Below are 22252 nucleotides of genomic sequence, written 5' to 3'. Positions count from 1 at the left end.
GAAACAAAGCAGATGGGTTGAGTTTAAAGGAGGTCAGCCTGGGTCTACTTTCAACTCTGTTGCCAAGTTAAAAAACATGTAGAGGAAGATTCCGGAGGAACCCCAAGAACAATCCCAAATCTGGAAATGAGTTTGAAGTAAAGAGTGGGCCATAAGGGGGATGAGAGCATCTCTGCAGAGCCCTGCTGCCCTTGTACTTCCGCACCACACTGGACAGTTGAAGGGGAAACTGAGCCACTGGAGAGAGAGTGCACGAACACCAGGCATCTTCGTGACAGTGATTCTGCCTGGCATTGCTGAGTCCTCCCTGTAGATCCTGGGCCTCCAGGGAAATGACAGAGTTCTGTCTTTCGTTACGTTGATGCAGCAGGGATCAGGCATGAGGTCAGGTACAGCACAGTGTGAACTTGGAATAGACACTCGGCCAAAAAACCTGACATATGGCAAGCTGGAATTGGTGTAACTGTGTCCAAAACAAACCCACAAACCTTTGTGAGAAATGATGAGGAGTTATTCCATTCCCCACTCTCCCCAATTGATGAAACAATAACATAAACTTACTTTAGCCATTAAGAACAACTCCCTTCCACAGAGTCAGTTCTTAGAGAAGTTTATAAGTGAGAAGACAATGCCATATATACGTATATATACTTTGTATATAGTATTGAGGAAGCAAATAGGAGACCCAGTTACACCTTCCCATAAAATATAAATATATTATATTAAAATATAATAATGATTATACAAAAGATGAAAATAGGGCCTACAAGATTTTAGCAACTGAAAATAAGTGGTGAAACAAAATTCCTGAGGTGGAAGAACATGTTTCTGGAAAGAATTTTCAATAGTAAAAGAGGTCAGTTTTAGCACTTTATGTGTTATGATTTCAGGGAAGTTAAATAAACTAAGAAATTTGTGAAACAAGTGATAGAATATGAAAAGAGAAGAAAAGGGACCTAGAACAGTTAAAGAAATATAAAATGATATGGAAAAATGTAAAGTTATAAAGTCACCTCAGAAGCAGTAAAGAACTAACTAACAATGAAGAAGATAAAGGACAGAGGCCTGTTTGAGAAATCCTTATACTTTGAATAGAAAATGAGTTACATAAAAATGATGAGAGAGAAGATGATAAATACTGAATGGCAAACATAGATATCCAATATATCAGATAATTTGGATTGCTAAAGAATAGTCCAGAAGAGACATTCAGAGACTTGACAGAAGAGAACTTTCCTGATTAAAAGACAAAAACCTGAAAGTACAGATTGAATAGGCTCATCAAGTAATAATCAAAATTGATTAAAAGAGATGAATACCTAAACATTTCCTGGTGAAAGTTTTTAATTTCAAACACAAAAGAAGAATTTTATGAATGGGAAAAGTTACAGGTTACCTACAGAGGTTCTGCAACATTAAATGGTAGAGAATTTTGATGGATAAAATTATGATCTAAAATGTTATACCTGTCAAAGTGTCACTTACATGTGAAGAAAATAGAAATATGTTTTCAAATACATATGGATCCTTCTAAAAAGGGGAGTAGGGATAATTTTCTTCAAGAAATTACCCAAAAAGTGAAACGAGTTTAAAAAAAAAAACTTTAGAATATAATATTAGTGATTATACAAAAGAAGGTGCAATGGCCATCAAAGCCATTTAAGCAAATATATGTCTCATTAGTATTTTCAGTAAATTTTGAGATATTACATGAACAAATAAGAGCAGTCTGTCATGAGAAAGGAACAGCTGAAAATAAGAAACTTTTGGAGAGAAAACATGCTGTTTCTGAATATTCAAATTCATTGGAAACAAGGACCACCACATTGAATATTGCAAAAGTAACTTTGGCCCATCAGAGGACAGTTTAAGAAATTTTTTCCAGAACTCAGGCAGAAGGAACACAGAGATTAAAATTATGAGACAAGAGATAAATAATAAAAAGTCCAGGAACAAATACACATATGTGTATATAGGCTAGGAACATATATATAAATATAAATTCTAGGAAACGAGAACATAAGAGATGCAATAATAAAAGCTGATTTTCCTGAGCTGAAGAAAGATTGAAGTCTTCAAATCTAGAGGACTTACCAAATACTTAGCCTAATTAATATGTTTAAAGGATTCACAATGTACACAATCTTAAATAAAATTTTAAAATATAAGAGTAAATGGAAATGTCTACATTTTTCCAAAAAAGAAAAAAATAGGCCTCATCTCCCACAAAAAAAGCAAAAGTCAGATTGACATTAGACTTTTTTTTTTTTGGTCTACAACATTAAATGCTCAAAAAACCTCAGTAAATTCTTGAGTGAAATGTGATATTTAAATTCCATATAAAAATTCAAGCCATATAAAAATTCAAAATATATACTACCACCCACATACCCTTGTTGAAAAAATATCACTTGAAACTATTGACAACAAAATGGAAACATGTATTAGAAAAAAAGATGTGAAAAAGATGTGGTATAACAGAAACAGAAGTAATGGCCCCAGAAAAGTTAATAAGTCACAATAATGTTATCAATGAGGTTATACAGCAAAATATAAAATTTAAAGAATGGATTCTCAAAAGAGAAAGTGAAAGTAAACTTTTTATGCAGGATAGAAAAAATTACTCTTACTACATTCACATATATCCCCCCAAAACAATTTACTTTTATCTAGCTCACAAGCTCCTCTTCTTCCTCCCACGCCTACCTACTGGGTAGTAGGAGGGCTGGAAATCCTTAAATTTTGAACCAAAGTGATAATAAGAGTCCAATGTGGTGATTTTTAAAAATTCCTTTAGGTGAAATGTTCAGTCTTTGTGATTTTGCCTCTCCTCCCAACCTCCCCAGTAGAATCTAGACACCTGAGAGGTACTGATTTGCCCTTGGGGGTAGGTCCTTTGATTTTTGGACCAAGTTAGTTTCATGGAAAGTCCTACCTCATCTTCAAGGAAAAGAAAAGTTCAATAAAGTTAAACTCTTCCAGAAAGTAGAAAAGATGAAGTTTCCCGATTTATTTTAGGAAGCTAGCATTTATCTAATATCAATATCTACCAGAGAAACCACATATAAAACTTCTGACCAAATTTGCATAAAAGCTGTAAATCTGAAATCAATTATCATTAAAACAAAACTGAAAGTATAGTAAAAGAATAACATACCAAGACCAAATAAAAACTTATCCTAGGAATGCAAGGGTACTTTAATATTTAGGAAATGTGTTAAAATAACACATTTATTTTGAGCACTGAATATGAAAATCAAATTATTTTCTTAGTAGAATCTGAAAAAACATCTCTCTGAATACTTGAGTGTTCAAAGGATATAGAGGATATGAATAATCATTAATGGGATTGACAAATATATTTTGAACCCTATACCCCACAGAGAATAAACTTTCCTTTCAAATACCCATGAAATATTTATAAGGTAACAAAGAATGCCTCCATATATATTCCAAGGCATAATTTTTCCAGTCCACATTCTCAGCAATAAATAACAGGAAATGAATAGTGAAAGTACACTAAAGCTTCACCTACTAGAAAAAAATATATAGATTTTTATATTATCTTGGCAATGAGGAAGACTGAAAGAAAGTGACCATCTAGGATAGAGGTTAGCAAACGATGGCCTGCAGCCTGTGTTTGTAAATAAAATTGTATTGTCATTTAGTTTGTGTACTGTCAGTGGCTCGTCTGTGCTACAACAGCAGAGTTGAGTACTTGCCACAGAGACCGTATAGTCCACAGAGCCTAAAATATTTATTGTCTGGCCCTCTATAGGAAAAGTATGCTGACTGAGAAAACATTTGCACCCCAACAGAAAATGTGCAAAGGATACTGATGCCAGGGTCAGTTTCATGGGCATGGGACCTGTGTGGTTGCCCAGGGACCTAGACTTAGAAAGGTCCTGCCCTTAGTTAAATGCTCTGCTCTTGCCACCTTGAAATTCTCAATAATTTTTGAACAAGTGTGTTTTCATTTTGCACTGGATCTTCCAAATTATGTGGCTGGTCCTAACTGGTCCACCATGTTTTAAAACAATGAAGGACAAATAAATTATAAATATGAAAAAAACCTATGGCCTATTATTAAATACATCCACATATAAACTATAATGAAAATTCATTTTCACTTCTAAAACTTACAGATATTTGAGAAAGAGCTAATCCTGAGTGGGTTAAAATATGAGCACTTTATACCTTGCTCCTGGGAGTTTAATCATCATGACAGTGGAAAGTGAATTACAGTGGCCACCATCTCAGGGTAGAAAAAAACTTATTCTCACTATACTCAGATACAGAGAAAGCTGCTTTGCTTATCTTCAGAAGACCTCCTCCTGGGTGCAGGAGTAGTGAGGAGAGGAGGCAGCTTTCTTCCAAACTAGAAATCCTAGCCCCGTGCAAGAGTTTAAACACGCAATAAATTTGTCTTTCAAGTCTTGCCCTGCCCCCACTTCTCTCACTCCCATGGCTATGTGTTTGAGAGGGGCTTATTGTGTCCTTGTGGCTTGCACGTGAAGGGTGCCTCTGACTTTTCCAGCAGCCACAGTACCATCCCTTGTCTTGTCATGGTCACTTGGTGTTCATCCACGGATCACATTGGTGGCTTTGATTGGTGGCCCTTCAGTCTCCTTTATCACATCTTGGTATGCATTTCAATTATGGGAAATACCTTTTGGACAGCTAACCAGTTTTCTGTTCTCTTAAAAGCAACAACAGCAATTTTGTGTTGAATTTGCACCAGAAGTACCAATACTTGATATTAGAAAATGCCTTTAGGCTTTTCCTGGTGTGTGTGTGTGTGTGCGGGGTGTGTGTGTGTGTGGGGTATGTGTGTGTGTGTGTGCGGGGTGTGTGTGTGGGGGGTATGTGTGTGTGTGTGTGTTGGAAAAGGCGAATTAGTGGAGGTGAAAGGAGTACATATTTTGCTGTAATATCTTTTTGAGCATTCACAAGAAAAATGCAGTTTACATCTTGACGCAGTGTATGTGTATTACTTATACACAGTTAACTAAAAGTTTCACATAGCATGGCTTTCTGTTACAGTATGCAGTATATCCTGATATTTCTATTCTGTTTCATTTGTGTTAACTGTTGGCAACATCCCACCAAACTGATTTCCCAAATCACTAATAGGTTGCATTCTTCTGCTTAAAAGTCATTGCTGTCATAGCCATCAGTGAGAGAGACTAAAGGGAAAATTCCTCACACGTCAGTACAGTAGGGCTGGGGTCTTCAGACACAGACAAAGCAGGGTGGGTAGCCCCCCTACTCAAAGTACAGTGCTCTGTGGTTTGGTTTGGGTCTGCACTGGTATCCGAAGAAATTGGACTGGAGGCAAAAGTCGAGGTCAAGTTTTTTGACCAGGAGGGAGGCTTGACTATGACCTCAGTCAGTCACAGGAGGACAAGGGCTTAAGGTCTGGGCAGGGTTTCAGGCTCCAGCCAGTTAGGGTGCAGGGTAGGAGGAAGGAGAGGAGGGCCAAGGAAGAAGTGGGGGAGGGGTCAGGAGGGGGCATACAGATGAACGTGGGGCCAGAACTAATTGCTGGTCCCACTTAGTGGCGCCTGAGGCTGCTGTACTCTCCCAGGATTAGCTGGGGACCTGGGTGGGTCACCGAGGACATGAATGACTTCAGCCGGGTGGGGCTAAGGAAAGGCAGGACCTGACAGTTTTATAATTTCCATCCTTACCACGACTCTGCTCTTTGAGGATTAAAAGGCTCCTGAATGTTGGTTCCAACTGCAAGCTCTCTTTTTTTTCCCTTTTGTTTTACTCTAACCCATGTGCAAAGGGAAGGGGGGGAGTAATTTTAACTCAATTTGGCCCACTTGATTCTTTCTGACTCGTTGTATCTGTGGCTAATGGAAAGAGCATGTGTTTTCTAAGGAGCTCAACCACAGGGAGGTTCGGAAACTCACATAAACACAAAAGAATGTGTTTCAGAAACAAATCAGAATGAGACTCAGGGTTCTTATTTTGCTCTTACTCTTTGTATATCAGACCATTGGGAATAACTGAGTGATAATCAGAGAGCCATGCGAGGTTCCATGCAAAACCCCTCACTGGGAACACACAGCCACAATGTCACAACATGTATTGACTTCTTATCATGTTCCAAACACTGGAAAGGGCATAGAAAAACAAAAATAGGTAAGGAACTCTGGAGCTACTCCCAACAGTTACCTTCTCATGGAACTAGTGGCTTTGCCTCCTGATGGTCTGGGTAGCCCTTCTCAAAGCCAAGTCAGAAGGTGGTGTGAAGAGGGGTTGACTCTGATTTTGAGTGGACCCAAGTATATTGAGTGAATCTGTAAGCACAGAGCTCTGTAGGGCTGTGTTCAAGCAGAATTCTTGGGAGGGTACTTGAATTCCAGATTTTGGTGAGATTTATACTTGTGGAACCAAGGCATGAAATCCCAAAGAAAGGGCCTGAATCCTCCACACCATCTCTGTACCCAGTTGGCTCATGGAAGTCTTCAGGGGCTGAAATTGCATTTGAGTTAGGATTTAATTGAGTCATATATCTGGGACATTTCACATCCACTGACTTCTAAAATGGATATTTCAACTCTTTGACTATAGTTTGTCAGCAATTGTGTGTTAAATGCAATTCTAAAAACAAAACAAAACAAGACAAAACAACCCACAGCGGAGTTCAATGGAACCTTTCCCAGTAATACTTATATTTGGGCTAGGAAGGAGTTTTTATTTCTACGCTGGGGCTTTGGTAACGATGGCTGGCTGAGCCATTCCTAAAGAGAACATTGGGCTTCATAGCTGGGACTTTAAGATCAGTAACTCTTAAACAGTTTGGGATGATAAATGAGATATTTTATGCATTGTAAGGTGGAGAGAAGCTGCCACTTCCCCAACCAACACCCTACTTCTCCTGGCTGTGACCAGGAGTCCGCTTATGTCCTCAGGGTTGAAAAGAAGACCAGGTTTAAATATCGACATACCATCCTGGGTTGATTATTCTGAGAGTAGCTATTAAGTCAGATTCCAAACCAGAAAATCAGTTTACAAGGCAAAGTGCAGGTGAGACACACACATTTTAGTAGAAAGTCCAAATAGAATCAAAGACTCAGTATATCTATACCCATGAGAAAAGGGCAGGAGCCTTGTTCAGGTCTAAGTGGGTAGTTTCCAGATCCCCAATGGATGAAGTAGTTAGAGTTCAGAGTTAGGAGTCCAGCTATGGCCAGTGGGTGGTGGGGAGGCAGAGGAGAGGACCATGTCATCAGGCAGGCAAGCCCTTTGCTCCTGGGGATGTGGGTTAAAGAGAAATGAGCTGCACATCCGACAAGCTCACCTCCACGCTAAAACCAGAAGCAGCTGCCATGGGACTCTTTCCTTCTCTAAGGGGTGAGTTGATCTTGGGTAGGACAGAGCATGTTTGTGTGGGTTAGGAAGGCCCAGTCATGAGAACTTCAAGGATTCCAAGGTGCAGATCTACATAACCCCATGTTCCTCTGCCACTTTAGTACAATACTTGAAGCCCCTTGAAGTGCTGTGGTAACCCAAGAGAAGACAAAACCAGGTTTGTTCCCAGAATCTTAGAAGGTTATGTTCACCCTCGGTGCTTGAGGGAATAGGCTATGTACATCTCAAGCGTGTCTCAAAGTGGATACACTTTGGTCAAGGCTATATAATTGTGTAAAGAATGATTGTGTGTAAATATGAAACAACAAACCTCAACAGTAACAGGACAATTATTAGCAGAGTTGGGTTGGGAAAAGCAAGCCTGTCAATATTTCCTTCCCTCCCGTTTTATCTTAAGGGTCTCATTTTATTTTCTTCCTGAGAAAAATAGAGCACCTGCCCATTGGCAAGAAAGTGTTCCAGATAGATTTAGACTCTTCTCAGCCCTCCAGGGTATTTCTTTCCCTATATCTAGCATCAAGAAATCAGATGAATACCAACATTGGCTAAATTTTACATGTCAGTCAGATAGAAGAAGAGTGAAAATAAATGTTTTAAGACAAAAGAAAGTGTGAATTATCATTGGGTGACCCATTTTTTTGTTTTTTTTTGGGTTTTTTAAAAATTTATTTATTATTTTATTGGCTGTGTTGGGTCTTTTTTTGCTGTGCGCGGGCTTTCTTTAGTTGTGGTGAGCGGGGGCTACTGTTCATTGTGGTGTGCGGGCTCCTCCTTGCCGTGGCTTCTCTTGTTGTGGAGCACGGGCTCTAGGCACGTGGGCTTCAGTAGTTGCAGAACATGGGCTCAATAGTTGTGGCTCACGGGCTCTAAAGCACAGGCTCAGTAGTTGTGGCGCACGAGCTTAGTTGCTCTGAGGCATGTGGGATATTCCTGGGGCAGGGATCGAACCTGTGTCCCCTACATTGGCAGGCGGATTCTTAACCACTGCGCCACCTAGGAAGCCCAAGGCAACCCGTTTTAATAAGTAAAGGAATGCAAATGATTTGTGGCCAATCCTTGAGAACAAAGAAATAGTAACCCAAAAAGGATTTACTTAAAACCTTTTGCCTTTTTTATTTGTTGCAGACATCTTCTCTCCTTCTCTTGTCTTTGTTGATGATATCTTTTGTCATCCAGAATTTTAGATGGTTCGGATAGTCAAAATTATTCTTTTCTTAAAAAACAATTCCTACTTTTTTGTATCTGGTTAAAGAAGCCCTTCACTGCCCTGATGACATAAAAATCTCCCTCCCTAATTCACCCAGTAGATTGAGAGTTTTGTTTTTCCCATTACATTTTAATACATCCAAGGCTACATTTGCTGTGAGACAGTGATCTGATTGGTTGTTTTCAACTAGAAATCCATTGTCACAGCATAATTTATGGACGGGTTTATCTTCCCTCCTTAATTTGAATCACCTCTTTCACTATATAGCAAGACCTCACATACATCGCGATGCAGGTTCTCCATTTTACTCCACTGGCTCTACTGTTCTATATCATGCATATAGGGTCACTATATGTGATAGGGCAAGCTTTCCAACTTTGTTCTTTTTCATTATTGCTTTGATTACTTTAGAACTTTAATCTTCATTTCATTTTTGAAGTCAGTTTTTGAGTTTCACAAAACATGCTTTCAGAATTTTTCCTAGAATTGAAGTTGTAGATTAACTTGGGAAACATGAGCTATCCTTATGATATGGAAATTTTCAGTATATGGCCATAACATATTGTATCACTTCTGTTCAGATCAGACAGACATATCATTTCTGGATATGGAGCAAAAAAAAAAATAAATTTGTCTCATAGAGATGGAATACACTCAACCAGAATGAGAATTCCTAGAGATACTGTATTATGAAAAGGAAGGCATAAAATCTACTCTGCACAGATTCATCTTAAATATCTGTAAAATAGTCTGAAACAGAAAAAATAACAATAAATCTCTAGAAGTTAAAATTAAGGTAAATGAGTGAAAAAATAGAAGAATCTGAAACCAGTGGAAAATGTTTGCAGTACAAAATGTCAGAGTCAAAGGAGCATACTCTAACCTCAAGAATTGTTAGAATGAGAGGCAGAAATGCAGAGCTCAGCTGAAACAGACCCTTAAGTGAAAGGAAAGAACATCAAAGCTACAGAAGAGTGGGCTAGAATAGAAGAACTTACTATGAAGTCAATGCAACAGACTTGAGTACGAGCACTATGAAAAATATTTATAAGCTGAATTGAAGCAGCAGTAAGTAGTGTCAGTGAAACAGAAGACAACCTCGGGAAACAAAGAAGCCCCATTCCAAATCTAAAATGCTGTGATTCCCGGACTTCCCTGGTGGCGCAGTGGTTAAGAATCCGCCTGTCAATGCAGGGGACAGGGGTTCGATCCCTGGTCTGGGAAGATCCCACATGCTATGAAACAACTAAGCCCGTGCGCCAGAGCTACTGAAGCCTGTGGGCCTAGAGCCCGTGCTCCACAATAAGAGAAGCCACCACAATGAGAAGCCTGCTCACCATAACGAGGAGTAGCCCCCACTCGCCGCAACTAGAGAAAGCCCACACACACCACCAAAGACCCAACGCAGTCAATAAATAAATAAATAAATCTATTAAAAAATAAAATAAAACAAATTGCTGTAATTCCATATGTTTGAGAAAGTTTCCCTCTTTTTTCAGTAAAGTTTCCCTCTTTTTAATAATGAAAGGCTGTACCACTTTTCTTCTTTTCTTTATTAGTATGACTAGTTATGTTAAATAGCCTTAAATGTTGAACTGTCCATACATTCCTGAAATAAACTCCCCCAATTAATTAATTAGTATTCTGTTGGATTCCTGTTGGATTTGTCTTGCTATATTTTATTTAGGGATTTTTGAAGCTATATTTACCAATGAATTTTAACTCTTTTTGAGGAGGGGGATTTGTTTATCTTTGTCTGTTTGAGCATCTGATTTGTGTTTATTTCATTTAAATGAATTGGAATCGTTTTTCTTCTCTAATCAGAGCAATAATTTAGCACAAAAATAACTGTTTCTTAAAGACTTGAAACTATCTTGTGAATCTGGTTGGGCCCAGGGGTTTTTTGTTTTGTTTTTGTTTGTTTGTTTTTGTTCGTTTGGGGTTTTTTTAGCAAATGAGTGTATGGAGTGGGGTGGGGAGGAGTGGGAGGTGGAGTGAAGGGAGTTCTTTGCCAAAATTTCTCAGAATTCTAACATTAAATCTAAGCATCCTTTCAAATAATTTCCAAAGTTATGGAAGTTTCAGATAATGAGCCCAGTTAGAGGATAGGTCAAATGTAAAATAATAGACTGACACAAAGTAAAGACAAATGAACACCTGATTAAGTTACATCTGCTTTATTTTCCTAGATCAGGAAGTGTGCTGCACCACTGGAATGAAATCTATTACTTCGTGGAACAGTTGGCTCATAAATTCATCAGGTGAGAAACATAACATGTAGTTCTGTCATGAGTAATACCAGCCTATGTTTGGTATTCTACTACTTACTAACTACTTTGGGGATGCTTTTTGACAAAGGTAGACCCTCAGATCTTGTAACAGAGACTTGACTTTGTTTTCATCTTTGCCACATATTAGAATAACTTTTGGCTTCAAGTTTTCAAGAGGACCCCAATTTGGTATAAGACCAACATTTTAACTTTCTCCCTCTCTTGTTGTATAATATCCTTCTAGAAGGATCATTAACATTTTCTTTCACAGTGCATCATGCTGGGGCAATTGGCGCATTCTGGCTGGACCCATGTGTAGAGGCTGGAGGGTGTAAGGTAACCAACTCATCCCAGTTTGCCCAGGACTTTCTCGGTTTTCGCACTGAAAGTTTCACATCTTGGGAGCTCTCCTGAGTCCTGGGCAAACCGCCATGGTTGGCCAGCCTGGCTATGTGCCTTATCAGGAAGAATCCTCTGAGCATTCTTGACACCACTTTCCAAGGGAGAACAATGCAATTTTGAACATTGTCATTATAAACATTGCAGGGGCTTCGGAGGTCCTACTTTCCATTAAGAATAGACACCCACTAGTAAAAGAAAGGAGGTCATTTCACCCTCCTTGCATGCAGCCTCCAAAGGACAACAAAACTGTGATAGCATTCACTGATATGCTTGAAACCAGTCATCAAGGTCTTTGGTAAAATTGTTCTGATCATTGTTAATTCGAAAGCATCTCCACTCCTCCTTGATGGCCTCTGTAGAGTCTTCCAGCTGATGTGAGTAACCATATACTTCCTCTTTGAGTAAGTTTTTTTTTTTTTTTTATCTCAGAGGGAAAGGGTTACTGCTCTCAACAGGTACCCACCTGCATGATTGGAGGGAGAGGGTTAAGAGATGTCCTTTGTGTGATGTCAGAAATTGGAAACTACAGCAGGAAGCTTATAAACCCAGATGAAGGGAGAAAACAGAGGCTGGGAGGAGACAGGGAAAAAGTAGAGGGAAAGGAGAGAAGTAAATACATGGGTGGTATTAAAAGCAAAATAAGAGAAGCATAGACGCTTAGAATTGAAAGGAACAACTTCCCAAGCTATCCTCCAAGGCATTCACTCACCCCCAACTTGAATAGCTCTGGTGAGAAACGGCTGCCTTTTGAGTCAAACAACCCAATAGTTGGACAATTCCAGTTTCCGTAAGAGTCTTTTTGTCAGTGACCCATAATGTCCTTTCCTACACTCTCATCCATCTGGAGTGATGTAAAACAAATCTGCCTCCAGACACTTGAGAGTATCTGCTATGTCTCTATTTGCTCTAATGGTTTTCTATTCCCTCTAAAGCAGAAGAGTCTCCTGGAAAAGGTTTTGAAGTCAGGCAGATGTGGATTTGCATCCAAGCACCATTGGGCAACCATAGCACTTTACTTACCTTGGTTGAACCCTAGTTTGCTGTGAAAATTATAAGAGAAAACGTGTGTAAAGCAACTAGCCCAGCACCTGGCTTAGAGTGGGCACTCCGCACTTCTTTTCCCCAGTTCCTTCAGCAGCTCCAGACACTTGGCTATTTTAGATTTAAAGAAGTTAGAGGTAGGGATTGAGGGAACTAAGAGACCACTTAATCCAGTCCTGTTCATTTTATAGACAAAGAAACTGAGGACCGTCATAGTTAACATGGCTTAATCCAGACCACGAGGCACTTTCCTTTAATTGTCTCCTCTGGCCCTCTTTGGCTATGGACCCCCTCAAAGTGTGGCACTAAGACACTACTGCCATACAAACTCCAAGAGGAGGGACTGCCTTTTGTGGATTGCTGCAGCCCCAGGGCCTGTAACAGTGCCTGACACACAATACCTGCTCAGTCAGTAACATAACTTTTCACCATTTTCTTTAAGCCCCCAACCTGAACCTCATACCCATCACTCTCAGCAAAGAACTTCACCTCCTACTTCACCAAGAGCCCAGAGAATAGCAGCCAGGGAACTACCTCCTATTCCAATCCAACTCTTAAAAGATGCATGCATGCTTTCCCTTCATCTCTGACATTCAAGTATCCCTCCTATTCAAAGCCAGTCCTTCCATTTTAGTCCATTTTATCCCATTGTCTCGGTATCCCCCAGATCTTTGTTTCTCTCTTGTATTTTTCTCTACCTTTCCTCTAGGTCCATTTCTACTCTTAATAGACATAACTTCATCTGAAAAAAACAATGAATTTCCTGATTGTGTCTTTCTATAGCTGCTACCTTAATTCTTTACCAGTTTCTCACTCAAATGTCTTTAAAGACTGATTGTCTCCATATCCTTACTTCTCATTCATTCCTTGACTCACTCCCATCTGACCTTCATCCCCACCCTGCACCTGCTTGCTCTCACCAAAGTCCCTAAGTAATGCCCTAGAGGACAGATCCATTGAGAGCCATTCAGTGCTTGTTCTGCTGGATAGAAGAGCTTCAATGGATTCAGATTTATTTCTTCTTGAAATTCTCTCCTCCACTGGCTTCTGGCTCTCCTTTCTCCTGGAGCCAGGCTTTTAAATGTTGGTGTAGGTTCTAGGTTTGGCTCCCTTCCTTTCTCCTGCTGACACTCTGAACAATTTTACTCACATCAGTATGCTGAGAACTCCCAAGTTATGTCTCCAGCCCAGACTCGTATACCTATGACCCCTTGGAGAGCTACATTTCCCACATTTCAAATTCATTCTTTCCAGAGCTTAACTCTATATAAGGGAGGCAGTATAACATAGTGGTTAAAAGCCCAAATTCTAGAATCAGAATGCTTGGTTTTAAGCCCCAGGTCCACCGCTCTCCCACTGGGTGACCTTCAGAAAATTATTTTATCTTTCAGGGTCTCAATTTCCTTTTGTGAAAAATAAGAATAAAAATAGTAATGATCTCATAAAGTTGTTACAGGTTTAATGAGATAATACATGCAAATCACTTACAGTAGTGCCTGGCACACAGTAAGCACTTGGTAAGGTTGGCCATTATTATATTATCATGATAATTATGATTATTATTGTTATTTATGATGTGGTGTCCTGCTGGCCCAGCACTAGTGAGCTAGAGACAGGCAGCATGGTGCCTTGGACAGAGAAGCCAGGTCTTTTTTGAGAGGCCAGTTTCAATTCACCAGCTTGGGCTTGGGCTCCTACCAAGTATTACACACCACGCTAAGGGTCTCCAAAGATGCATCAGACATATGGTAATGGATGTAGACCTTATCTTGGAGGCACTAGGAGCCATTGAAGGTTTGATAGCAGATGAGTGACAAGATCTGATTTATATTTTAGGAAAGTCATTCTGGGCTGTGTGAGGAATGAATTGGAGCGGGAATAATGATGGGCAAGGTCACCAGCTAGGAAACAATTACTATTGTCAGGAAAAGGGGGACTAGTTTGGAGAAACATTTGAGAAAGTGGGAACTATAAGATTTGGGGCCAGGTCGGGTAGGGGAGGTTACTGCTTCATGAAGAAACAGGTTGATGCTATGAAGGGTGAAACAGCAGACTATGTAGAGAGAGCACCAAAGGGATGGCATTGTGGTGGTAAATCCACTGTAGTCTGACAGTCCATCTTGCAGACAGAAAAACATGTTTATCCTCAGCTGAGAGTTGTTCTGTTTCTCAGAGTATGGATTTTATTGACAAAGCTCCCAAGTACCACTATATAAAAACCATGCTGATGTATTCATTAATCATGAGAAGCTTAACTACCAAGTGGAATGGATAGTCTTGTGGCCTGTCTGCACGTGCTCTCCTTATAGGGTAACCTCCTTGGGAAGCCAAGTAGAAATTAAAAGTTGATGGTCATCCTACTTGCAGAGTAAAATGAATTGTATAATCTTCATGGTTAATGGCATCAAGCTGCCACTGCCTGAGACACACTGTTCATTACAGCATACACCAAACTACAGTGGAGACACTATCAAATGTTGTCTGTTGGGATCCCAATCTGTATAGACTACACGTGAACCAGTTTCCTAGGGACACCCTTCAGACAGAGCAGAGGAGAGTGATGAATTTTAGCTTTCTGACTTGCAACCCACACTCACTGAGTGGTGGTGTCAAATCAGAAGCAGCCTCCAGGAAGATAAAGTGAGTCTTCTCTTTGGTCCACAGCTTCAAGGCTGTGCTGCTGGCTGACTACTTGCAACACCAGCTGCGGAGGCGCCCTTCGGGTTGTAGGTCAGCCACTCCAGCAGCAGTAATACGAAGGGAGGAAGAGGGGAGAAACCTGGAAGGGAATGGCCTTCCACAGTCTCTCTTTGTGCCCTAATAGAATTGCTTTTCCTTTCCAGCCCACAGCTAAGAATGTCCTTTATTGTCTTTTCCACTCAAGGAACAACCCTCATGAAGCTAACAGAAGACAGGTAAGGATGCTCCCCATCCCTGTCAGTACAAAAACACAGCTTTTCTTAAGTAGTTTTGGTAATTGCACCCTCCTGCCAGCCTTGATCTGTCTGTCATCTTACTCGAATCGTTCCCTCTTTTCACTTATGCCTTGAACTTTGCACATCGACCCTTCTGCTAATTTACTCTGCCATGACTTTGATAGAATTTGCTGATGTTGGTGAAATTTTACAAATTACATTAAGGCAAATATTACCTTTTATTGGTGACTCAGTTTGCTAACTTGGAGCAAAATGTTAGCAAACCAAATTCTTGGGGGACTATATTTTCTTTTATTTAAATTAGATTTATTTTGTGGATTAAGGGTTCAGAGATATAAGTGCACTGTGAGAGAAGTAAGAATTTGAAATATTATCATCCTTAATTACAAAGGCAGGGAATAGAAAGGGAGGGTTTATGGTACCACAAAATAAAATTTGAATCAGGTGTGGGAAAATGTTGCTGACATAAAAGGATTAGCTAGACCTAGCTTAGCGAAAACACTATTTGAGGGTTTACCACTTGCAGATGAAAACTAGCAGTAACAGAGACATGTCATCTATTCATAACTAGGATGGTATATTGGAGATGACACTTTTCCTGAGTTAATAACACTCTGTCCACTTTTTAAAAAAAATTTTTTTTAATTTTTATTTTTCAATCTTTATTGGCGTAAAATGGCTTTACACTGTTATGCCAGTTTCTGCTGTACAACAAAGCGAATCAGCTGTATTTATACATATATCCCCATATCCCCTCCCTCTTGAGCCTCCCTCCTGAGCATCCCTCCCACCCTCCCTATCCCACCCTCTAGGTCATCAGCAATCATTGAGTTCATCTCCCTGTGGTAGGCAGTTGCGTCCCACTAGCTATTTTACATTTGGTAGTATATAAATGTCAATGCTACTCTTTCACTTTGTTCCAGCTTCTCCTTCCCCACCTCCCCATGTCCTCAAGTCTGTTCTCTACCTCTGCGTCTTTATTCTTCCTCTGCCACTGAGTTCATCAGTACCGTTTTTTTGGATTCCATATATATGTGTTAGCATATGGTATTTGTTCCTCTCTTTCTGACTTACTTCACTCTGTATGACAGACTCTAGGTCTATCCACCTCACTACAGATAATTCAATTTCATTCCTTTTTATTGCTGAGTAATATTCCATTGTATATATGTGCCACATCTTCTTTATCCATTCATATGTCAGTGGACATTTAGGTTGCTTCCATGTCCTGGCTATTGTAAATAGTGCTGCAGTGAACATTGTGGTACATGTATCTTTTTGGATTACGGTTTTCTCTGGGTATATGTCCAAGAGTGGGATTGCTGGGTCATATGGTAGCTCTATTTTTAGTTTTTTCAGGAACCTCCATACTGTTCTCCATAGTGGCTATACCAATTTACAATCCCACCAATGGTGCAGGAGGGTTGTCTTTTCTCCACACCCTCTCCAGCATTTATTGTTGCTAGATTTTTTGATGACAGCCATCCTGACTGGTGTAAGGTGATACCTCATTGTAGTTTTGATTTGCATTTCTCTAATGATTAGTGATGTCTAGCATCTTTTCATGTCCACATTTTAAAAAGTGGTATGGTCCACATGAGAGAGGGCCCAGGGCAGGGCACATGTGGGACTATTAGCCAACTTTTGTGGACATGATGGGGAAACGAAGGAAGGAATGGCAAGTACAGGGAGGGCAGGAAGACTTTATTCTGTGCCATTCTTCTAGAAATGAGACTAGGACTAACAGGATGGAGTAAGGTTTTCTGGAATTTGCACTCACACAGCACATCTGAGCTAGTCCCTATTTTTCTCCCTGTCTTTGTTTCCCATCTGTAACAGAAAGAGCACTCCGCACCATATGGAAGTTTTCAAATCCTGTTACTCCTTCAGTGGTATCTATTATATGCACGCATGCCATTTGAGATGCACCAAAACCCCATTTTAAAAACAAGGGTTTCTTATCCCTTATTGACAGAAGGAGAAACTGAGGCCTTATCATGTCCCTAAGAATACTGAGCAGAACCCACTCTAGATGCAGGCCGCACATTCTTTCCAGTCCACTTGTTGTTAAACAGAGACTCATGAAGCCCAGGAAGCCTGTGTGACTTCCCTTCAGTATTAGCCAAGGATTTTTTTTTTTTAAGATCCTCTGTATACATGTTTATTTGCTACTGAAAATTGAAACAGCATATCAAAAAATTTTTTTACAGTTCAATCCGCTGTTCTAACAATGGTTTTCTTTACATTCCTTCCACACAAGTTAATTTGTTTCAAATTTTTGATTTTGGGTTTCATCTTACAGTGGACTTCAGGCTTATAAAACAGGCAATACCTGAGACCTAGTAGTGCTTCTTTGGGGTCAAATCAAAGTCGAACTAAAGTCTATTCAAGTTATTCAAATGCAAGCTATATAGATTCCTTATATGTTGCCTGTATTAAGGTAGAAAAGAGATGCAAGAAAAAAGGCATCACAGAGTTTATAATGTAGGTTATCAAAATATTGGCACACAGTCTTCCCCAAGCTGCTTCATAATGATCCTAAAATTACCAGCAAGAAAAAATAGTACAAAAATAAGGTTTACAGCTCATCCGACTGCATGTCAGAGTTACTGTAAAATTTATTGTCATAATTATTCTCATAATTATCCTCATAAGGATCTCTATGAAAGAGGCAATGACAACAGCTACTTCTAAATCTTTCCACTCTTGATCGAATCTCAATGTCCTTCTGCTGCGGTTCCCTTTGAGACTCAGACAGAGGAAGTCCTTTGCTACAGCATTTTTTAATATATTGAATCATCCTTTCCATCCTTTCTCTCCAAGCAGTTAACAGTGTCCTCACCCCTCTCCCATAGGGTCAAGGATTTTAAGAAGCTCTGAGACAATGTCTTGAGCCTGTGGACTACATGCAAGACTCCTAATCTCTCTCAGTCTTTATATATGATAATATCTTCAGTCTTAATTTGCAGAGATGTCTTTTCTTCGAAGAAAACTCCTCTCATTCATTCTTCACATCCTCCTACAACCCGAGGCTGCCTAGTGCTGCTTCAGTCTGATTCCACTCCCTCTGTGCCTAAGAGTTTGGCAAGAGACCAAGTTCACACATCCCTTGTGGATATTTTGTGTGCTACTGCTCACAGCCTCTGGGAAGTTGGAGAGGTGAAGGGAGGTCACAGATTTATAAACACTATTAGAACGCCGAGCCTTTCAGACCCGTTTTGGTTATGCTAGTTCATGTTAGTCATCTGAATCCTACTTTAAATCTAGCTTTTTGTGCCTTAACTTCACTACTCCTATTAAATGCTGGAAGCAGCATTTAATATTTAAAGAATGAATATGCATCAAACAGCAACCAGAAATACCTTGCTAAATGCTGAATGATTTCGGATTAGCAGATGCAAACTATTTTTTTCTAAGCTCTTTATTGGAATGTAATTGCTTTACACTGTTGTGCCAGTTTTGCTGTACAACAAAGTGAATCAGCTGTATTTATACATATATCTCCATATCCCCTCCCTTCTGCGACTCCTTCCCACCCTCCCTATCCCAGCCCTCTAAGTCATCATCCATCATTGAGTTGATCTCCCTGTGTTATGCAGCAGCTTCCCACTAGCTATCTATTTTACATTTGGTAGTGTGTATATGTCAATGCTACTCTCTCATTTCGTCCCAGCTTCCCCTTCACCCTCCACCCTGTGTCCTTAAGTCCTTTCTCTACATGTGCATCTTTATTCTTGCCCTGTCACTGGGTTCATCTGTACCATTTTTTTAGATGCCCTATGTATGAGTTACCATACGGTATTTGTTTTTCTCTTTGTGGCTTACTTCGCTTTGTATGACAAACTCTAGGTCCATCCACCTCACTACAAATAACTAAATTTCATTCCTTCTATGGCTGAGAGTAATATTCCAGTGTATATATGTGCCACATCTTCTTTAACCATTCATCTGTTGATGGGCATTTAGGTTGCTTCCATGTCCTGGCTATTGTAAATAGTGCTGCAATGAACATTGCAATACATGTTTCTTTTTGGGTTATGGTTTTCTCAGGTTATATGCCCAGGAGTGGGATTGCTGGGTCATATGGTAGTTCTATTTTTAGTTTTTTAAGGACTCTCCATACTATTTTCCATAGTGGCTGTACCAATTATTTACATTCCCACCAACTGTGCAGGAGGGTTGCCTTTTCTCCACACCCTCTCCAGCATTTATTGTTTCTACATTGCAAACTATTATATATAGGATGGATAAACACAAGGTCCTACTGTATAGCACAGGGAACTATGTTCAATATCCTGTGATAAACCATAATGGAAAAGAACATGAAAAGAATGTGTGTATACACACACACACACACACGTATATGTATATATATAATTATATATACAAGTATATATATATAATTGAATCACTTTGCTGTACAGTAGAAATTAACACAACATTATAAATCAAAAAAAAAAAAGGGGGAATGAGTTTCATGTGGTAACCGCTTGGCCTCACCTGCAGTTCAGCTGGCAAAGTGTGACAGTGGTTCACTGACACATCCCGAACCTTGTCAACCTGTGGAAGGACGTGGGCAAGCCAGCTCTCTCTAAGATACTTTCTCATGAGATTGGCATAAAGAAATCAGGCTTTCAGAACTTCCAACCTGCTACTGTTTCTGAAATATATGACTGTCAGTGGTTCAGTTGATTCCTGGAATTTTTATATTTTTTTCCTATGTCTCATTTGATCTTCACGATATCCCTATACAACAGTAAAAGATGCATTATTATACCTATGTAATAATTGAGGAAACTTACAGAATTTTTAAAAACTCGCTCAAAAACAAGACATGAATTAGCAGAGACTCTCGTTTCAACAAGAGCAAAAGATTTGGGGTATATCAAAGGAAATAATATCAAAAGTACATTTACATCCAGTTCTTGGGATCACAACCACACAGGGGAAACCATGGTAAGTTTGAAGAAATAGAATGGAAAATAATTATGTTGTATTGAAATGTAGCAAAGTAATTACAAATAGATTAATAATACCTACCATTTGTGTCTTTTATCTGCTAAGCACTTTACGTATTACGTATCATTTATCTAATGTGATCTCTGTAGTCATTTGTTATTGTTTCATATGTAAAGTATCATTTTTCACTAACTGCTTTCAAGTTTTTTTTCTTTATCTTTAGTTCTTAGCAGTTTGATTATGATGTGCCCAGCATGGTCTTTTGGGGGGGGGGGAGGGGCGGGTGTTTGGGTTTTTTCCGTTTGTTTTTTGAGTTCATCCTATTTTGGCTTTGCTGAGCTTTTTGAATCTAGAAATTTATGTCTTTCACTAAATTGGGTGGATCTGTGGCCATTATTTTTCAAGTAGTTTTTTCTGCACTGGTCATTTTCCCCTCTCCTTCTGAGACCCCAGTGACACACGTTAGACCTTTTGATATTATTCCACATGTCCCTGAAGTCCTGCAGTCTTCTTTCTATTCTTTATACGAGTTGTTTCTGTTCTATCTTCATGTTGACTGACTCTTTCCTCTGGCATCTCCATTCTGCTGTTTAGCTCATCTACTGAATTTCTTATTACAGATATTCTGTTTTTCAGTCCTAAAATAACTATTTGGTTCTTTTTGAAATTTTTATTTCTCTGCTGAGAACTTCTGTCTCTACATTTATTTCTAGTGTCTGTACCTTTACCTCATGGATTATAGTTATTATAACATATAATAACTGCAGTTATTATAACTGATAATTCCAGTAACTCAGGATTGGCATCTTAATTGTCTTCTCTCTTGAGAATTGTCACATTTTCTAGGTGATTTGTATGTCAAGCAATTTTAGATTATATTCAAAAGTTTTTAATATTATATTGTTGAGACTGAGTCATATTCAAATCCTATAGAGAATGTTGATTTGTGTGTTTGTTTGCTCTAGTAGGCAGTCACCTTGGCTAGGTTCAGATCACAAGTTCTATCTCTATTTTCTGAGTGGTGATTTTTAATTCAGTTCAGTTTTCAAAGTCTTGGCTAGGCTGCTTTGGGTCTCACCTGCACATGTGCAGTTCAGAGGTAAGCCTGGGACGTATACAGCTTCATACACAGAATTAGAGGAATCCTCTTCTCCAGCTCTCTCCTCTCCTGGATTCCCCACAGACGATTTTCTCACTGAACATCCCCCTCCCCCTTTCCAAGCCTTTTAGCAAGAAAAATGGAGTTTCTCTTGGAGTTTTGGTCACCACATTGCTGTACGCAGCTCTGTACTGAGGCCATCCTTGGGGCAAAGCCAGGAGTAATAAAAGAGAAATAGAAATGGGATTTCCTCCACATTCTTTGAACCACAGGGGCATCTTTTCCCAGGGGCACAAAATATGGAGGCTGTCTTAGCGTTTAGGTGACATCCCAGGCTACTGCCATGTGAATGAGGCCCACCCTCAGATTAAAGCCTTGAGGGAAATGAAGAAGAAAAATTTGGAATTCATCCTTGTATGGGTTATTTCTCCAGGTTTTAACTCTCCAATCCACCTGCATTTTTTTGCTTTTCAGAGTCTTATTGTGTTTGCTTTTTTCATTTTGTCCAGACTTTTTATTATAATCAACAGAAGAGATAGCCTATGGCAAGTTTACTCCTTCTTGCCAGTTATTACTTCAGTTCTACAAATAAGGACACTGAGATTCAGAGAGCTTAGATAACTTGCTAAAGTCAAAGAATAAAAATGGCAGAATTGGTATTCTGATTCCAGGTTCTGGGTTCAGTCTAACTCATGTGCTTTGCATTATATCATGCTGCTCTTTCCAGGTTTCTTAGCGTCATCAGTTTGCAAAACAATTGGCAAATTGTAACAAGTTTTTTAGGTTTCTTTATTAGCATAATAAAGGATTAATGTTAATTTAAGTACTATTAGAATAAATTATGTTAGTGTTAACTACTGCATATGATTCCCTAAATACTCTCTGGAGAGTCTTTTTCCTGATCTTAATCGAAATACTTCAGATGTTTCATCATTTAGAAATGAGAGCATGTCAA

General features: G+C 39.4%; 1 protein-coding gene across 2 annotated transcripts in view; it reads left to right on the top strand.

The window, feature by feature from the left end:
• Positions 1-22252, top strand: part of ANTXR1 (ANTXR cell adhesion molecule 1) — a 241284-nt gene that overhangs the window by 14703 nt on the left and 204329 nt on the right. The window contains exons 2-3 of one of the 2 annotated variants that reach the window (XM_057741035.1): positions 10780-10851; positions 15188-15218. In XM_057741035.1, coding sequence (XP_057597018.1) covers positions 10806-10851; positions 15188-15218 — 77 coding nt within the window. In that variant the 5' untranslated portion in view covers positions 10780-10805. Of the gene's footprint in view, positions 1-10779; positions 10852-15146; positions 15219-22252 lie in introns of both variants that reach the window. The other variant, XM_057741034.1, reaches the window with a different exon arrangement.

This window comes from Hippopotamus amphibius, chromosome 7, assembly GCF_030028045.1.
Source record: "Hippopotamus amphibius kiboko isolate mHipAmp2 chromosome 7, mHipAmp2.hap2, whole genome shotgun sequence".
In the NCBI taxonomy this organism is placed as follows: domain Eukaryota; kingdom Metazoa; phylum Chordata; class Mammalia; order Artiodactyla; family Hippopotamidae; genus Hippopotamus; species Hippopotamus amphibius.
This window is presented reverse-complemented; position numbering and strand designations above follow the sequence as displayed.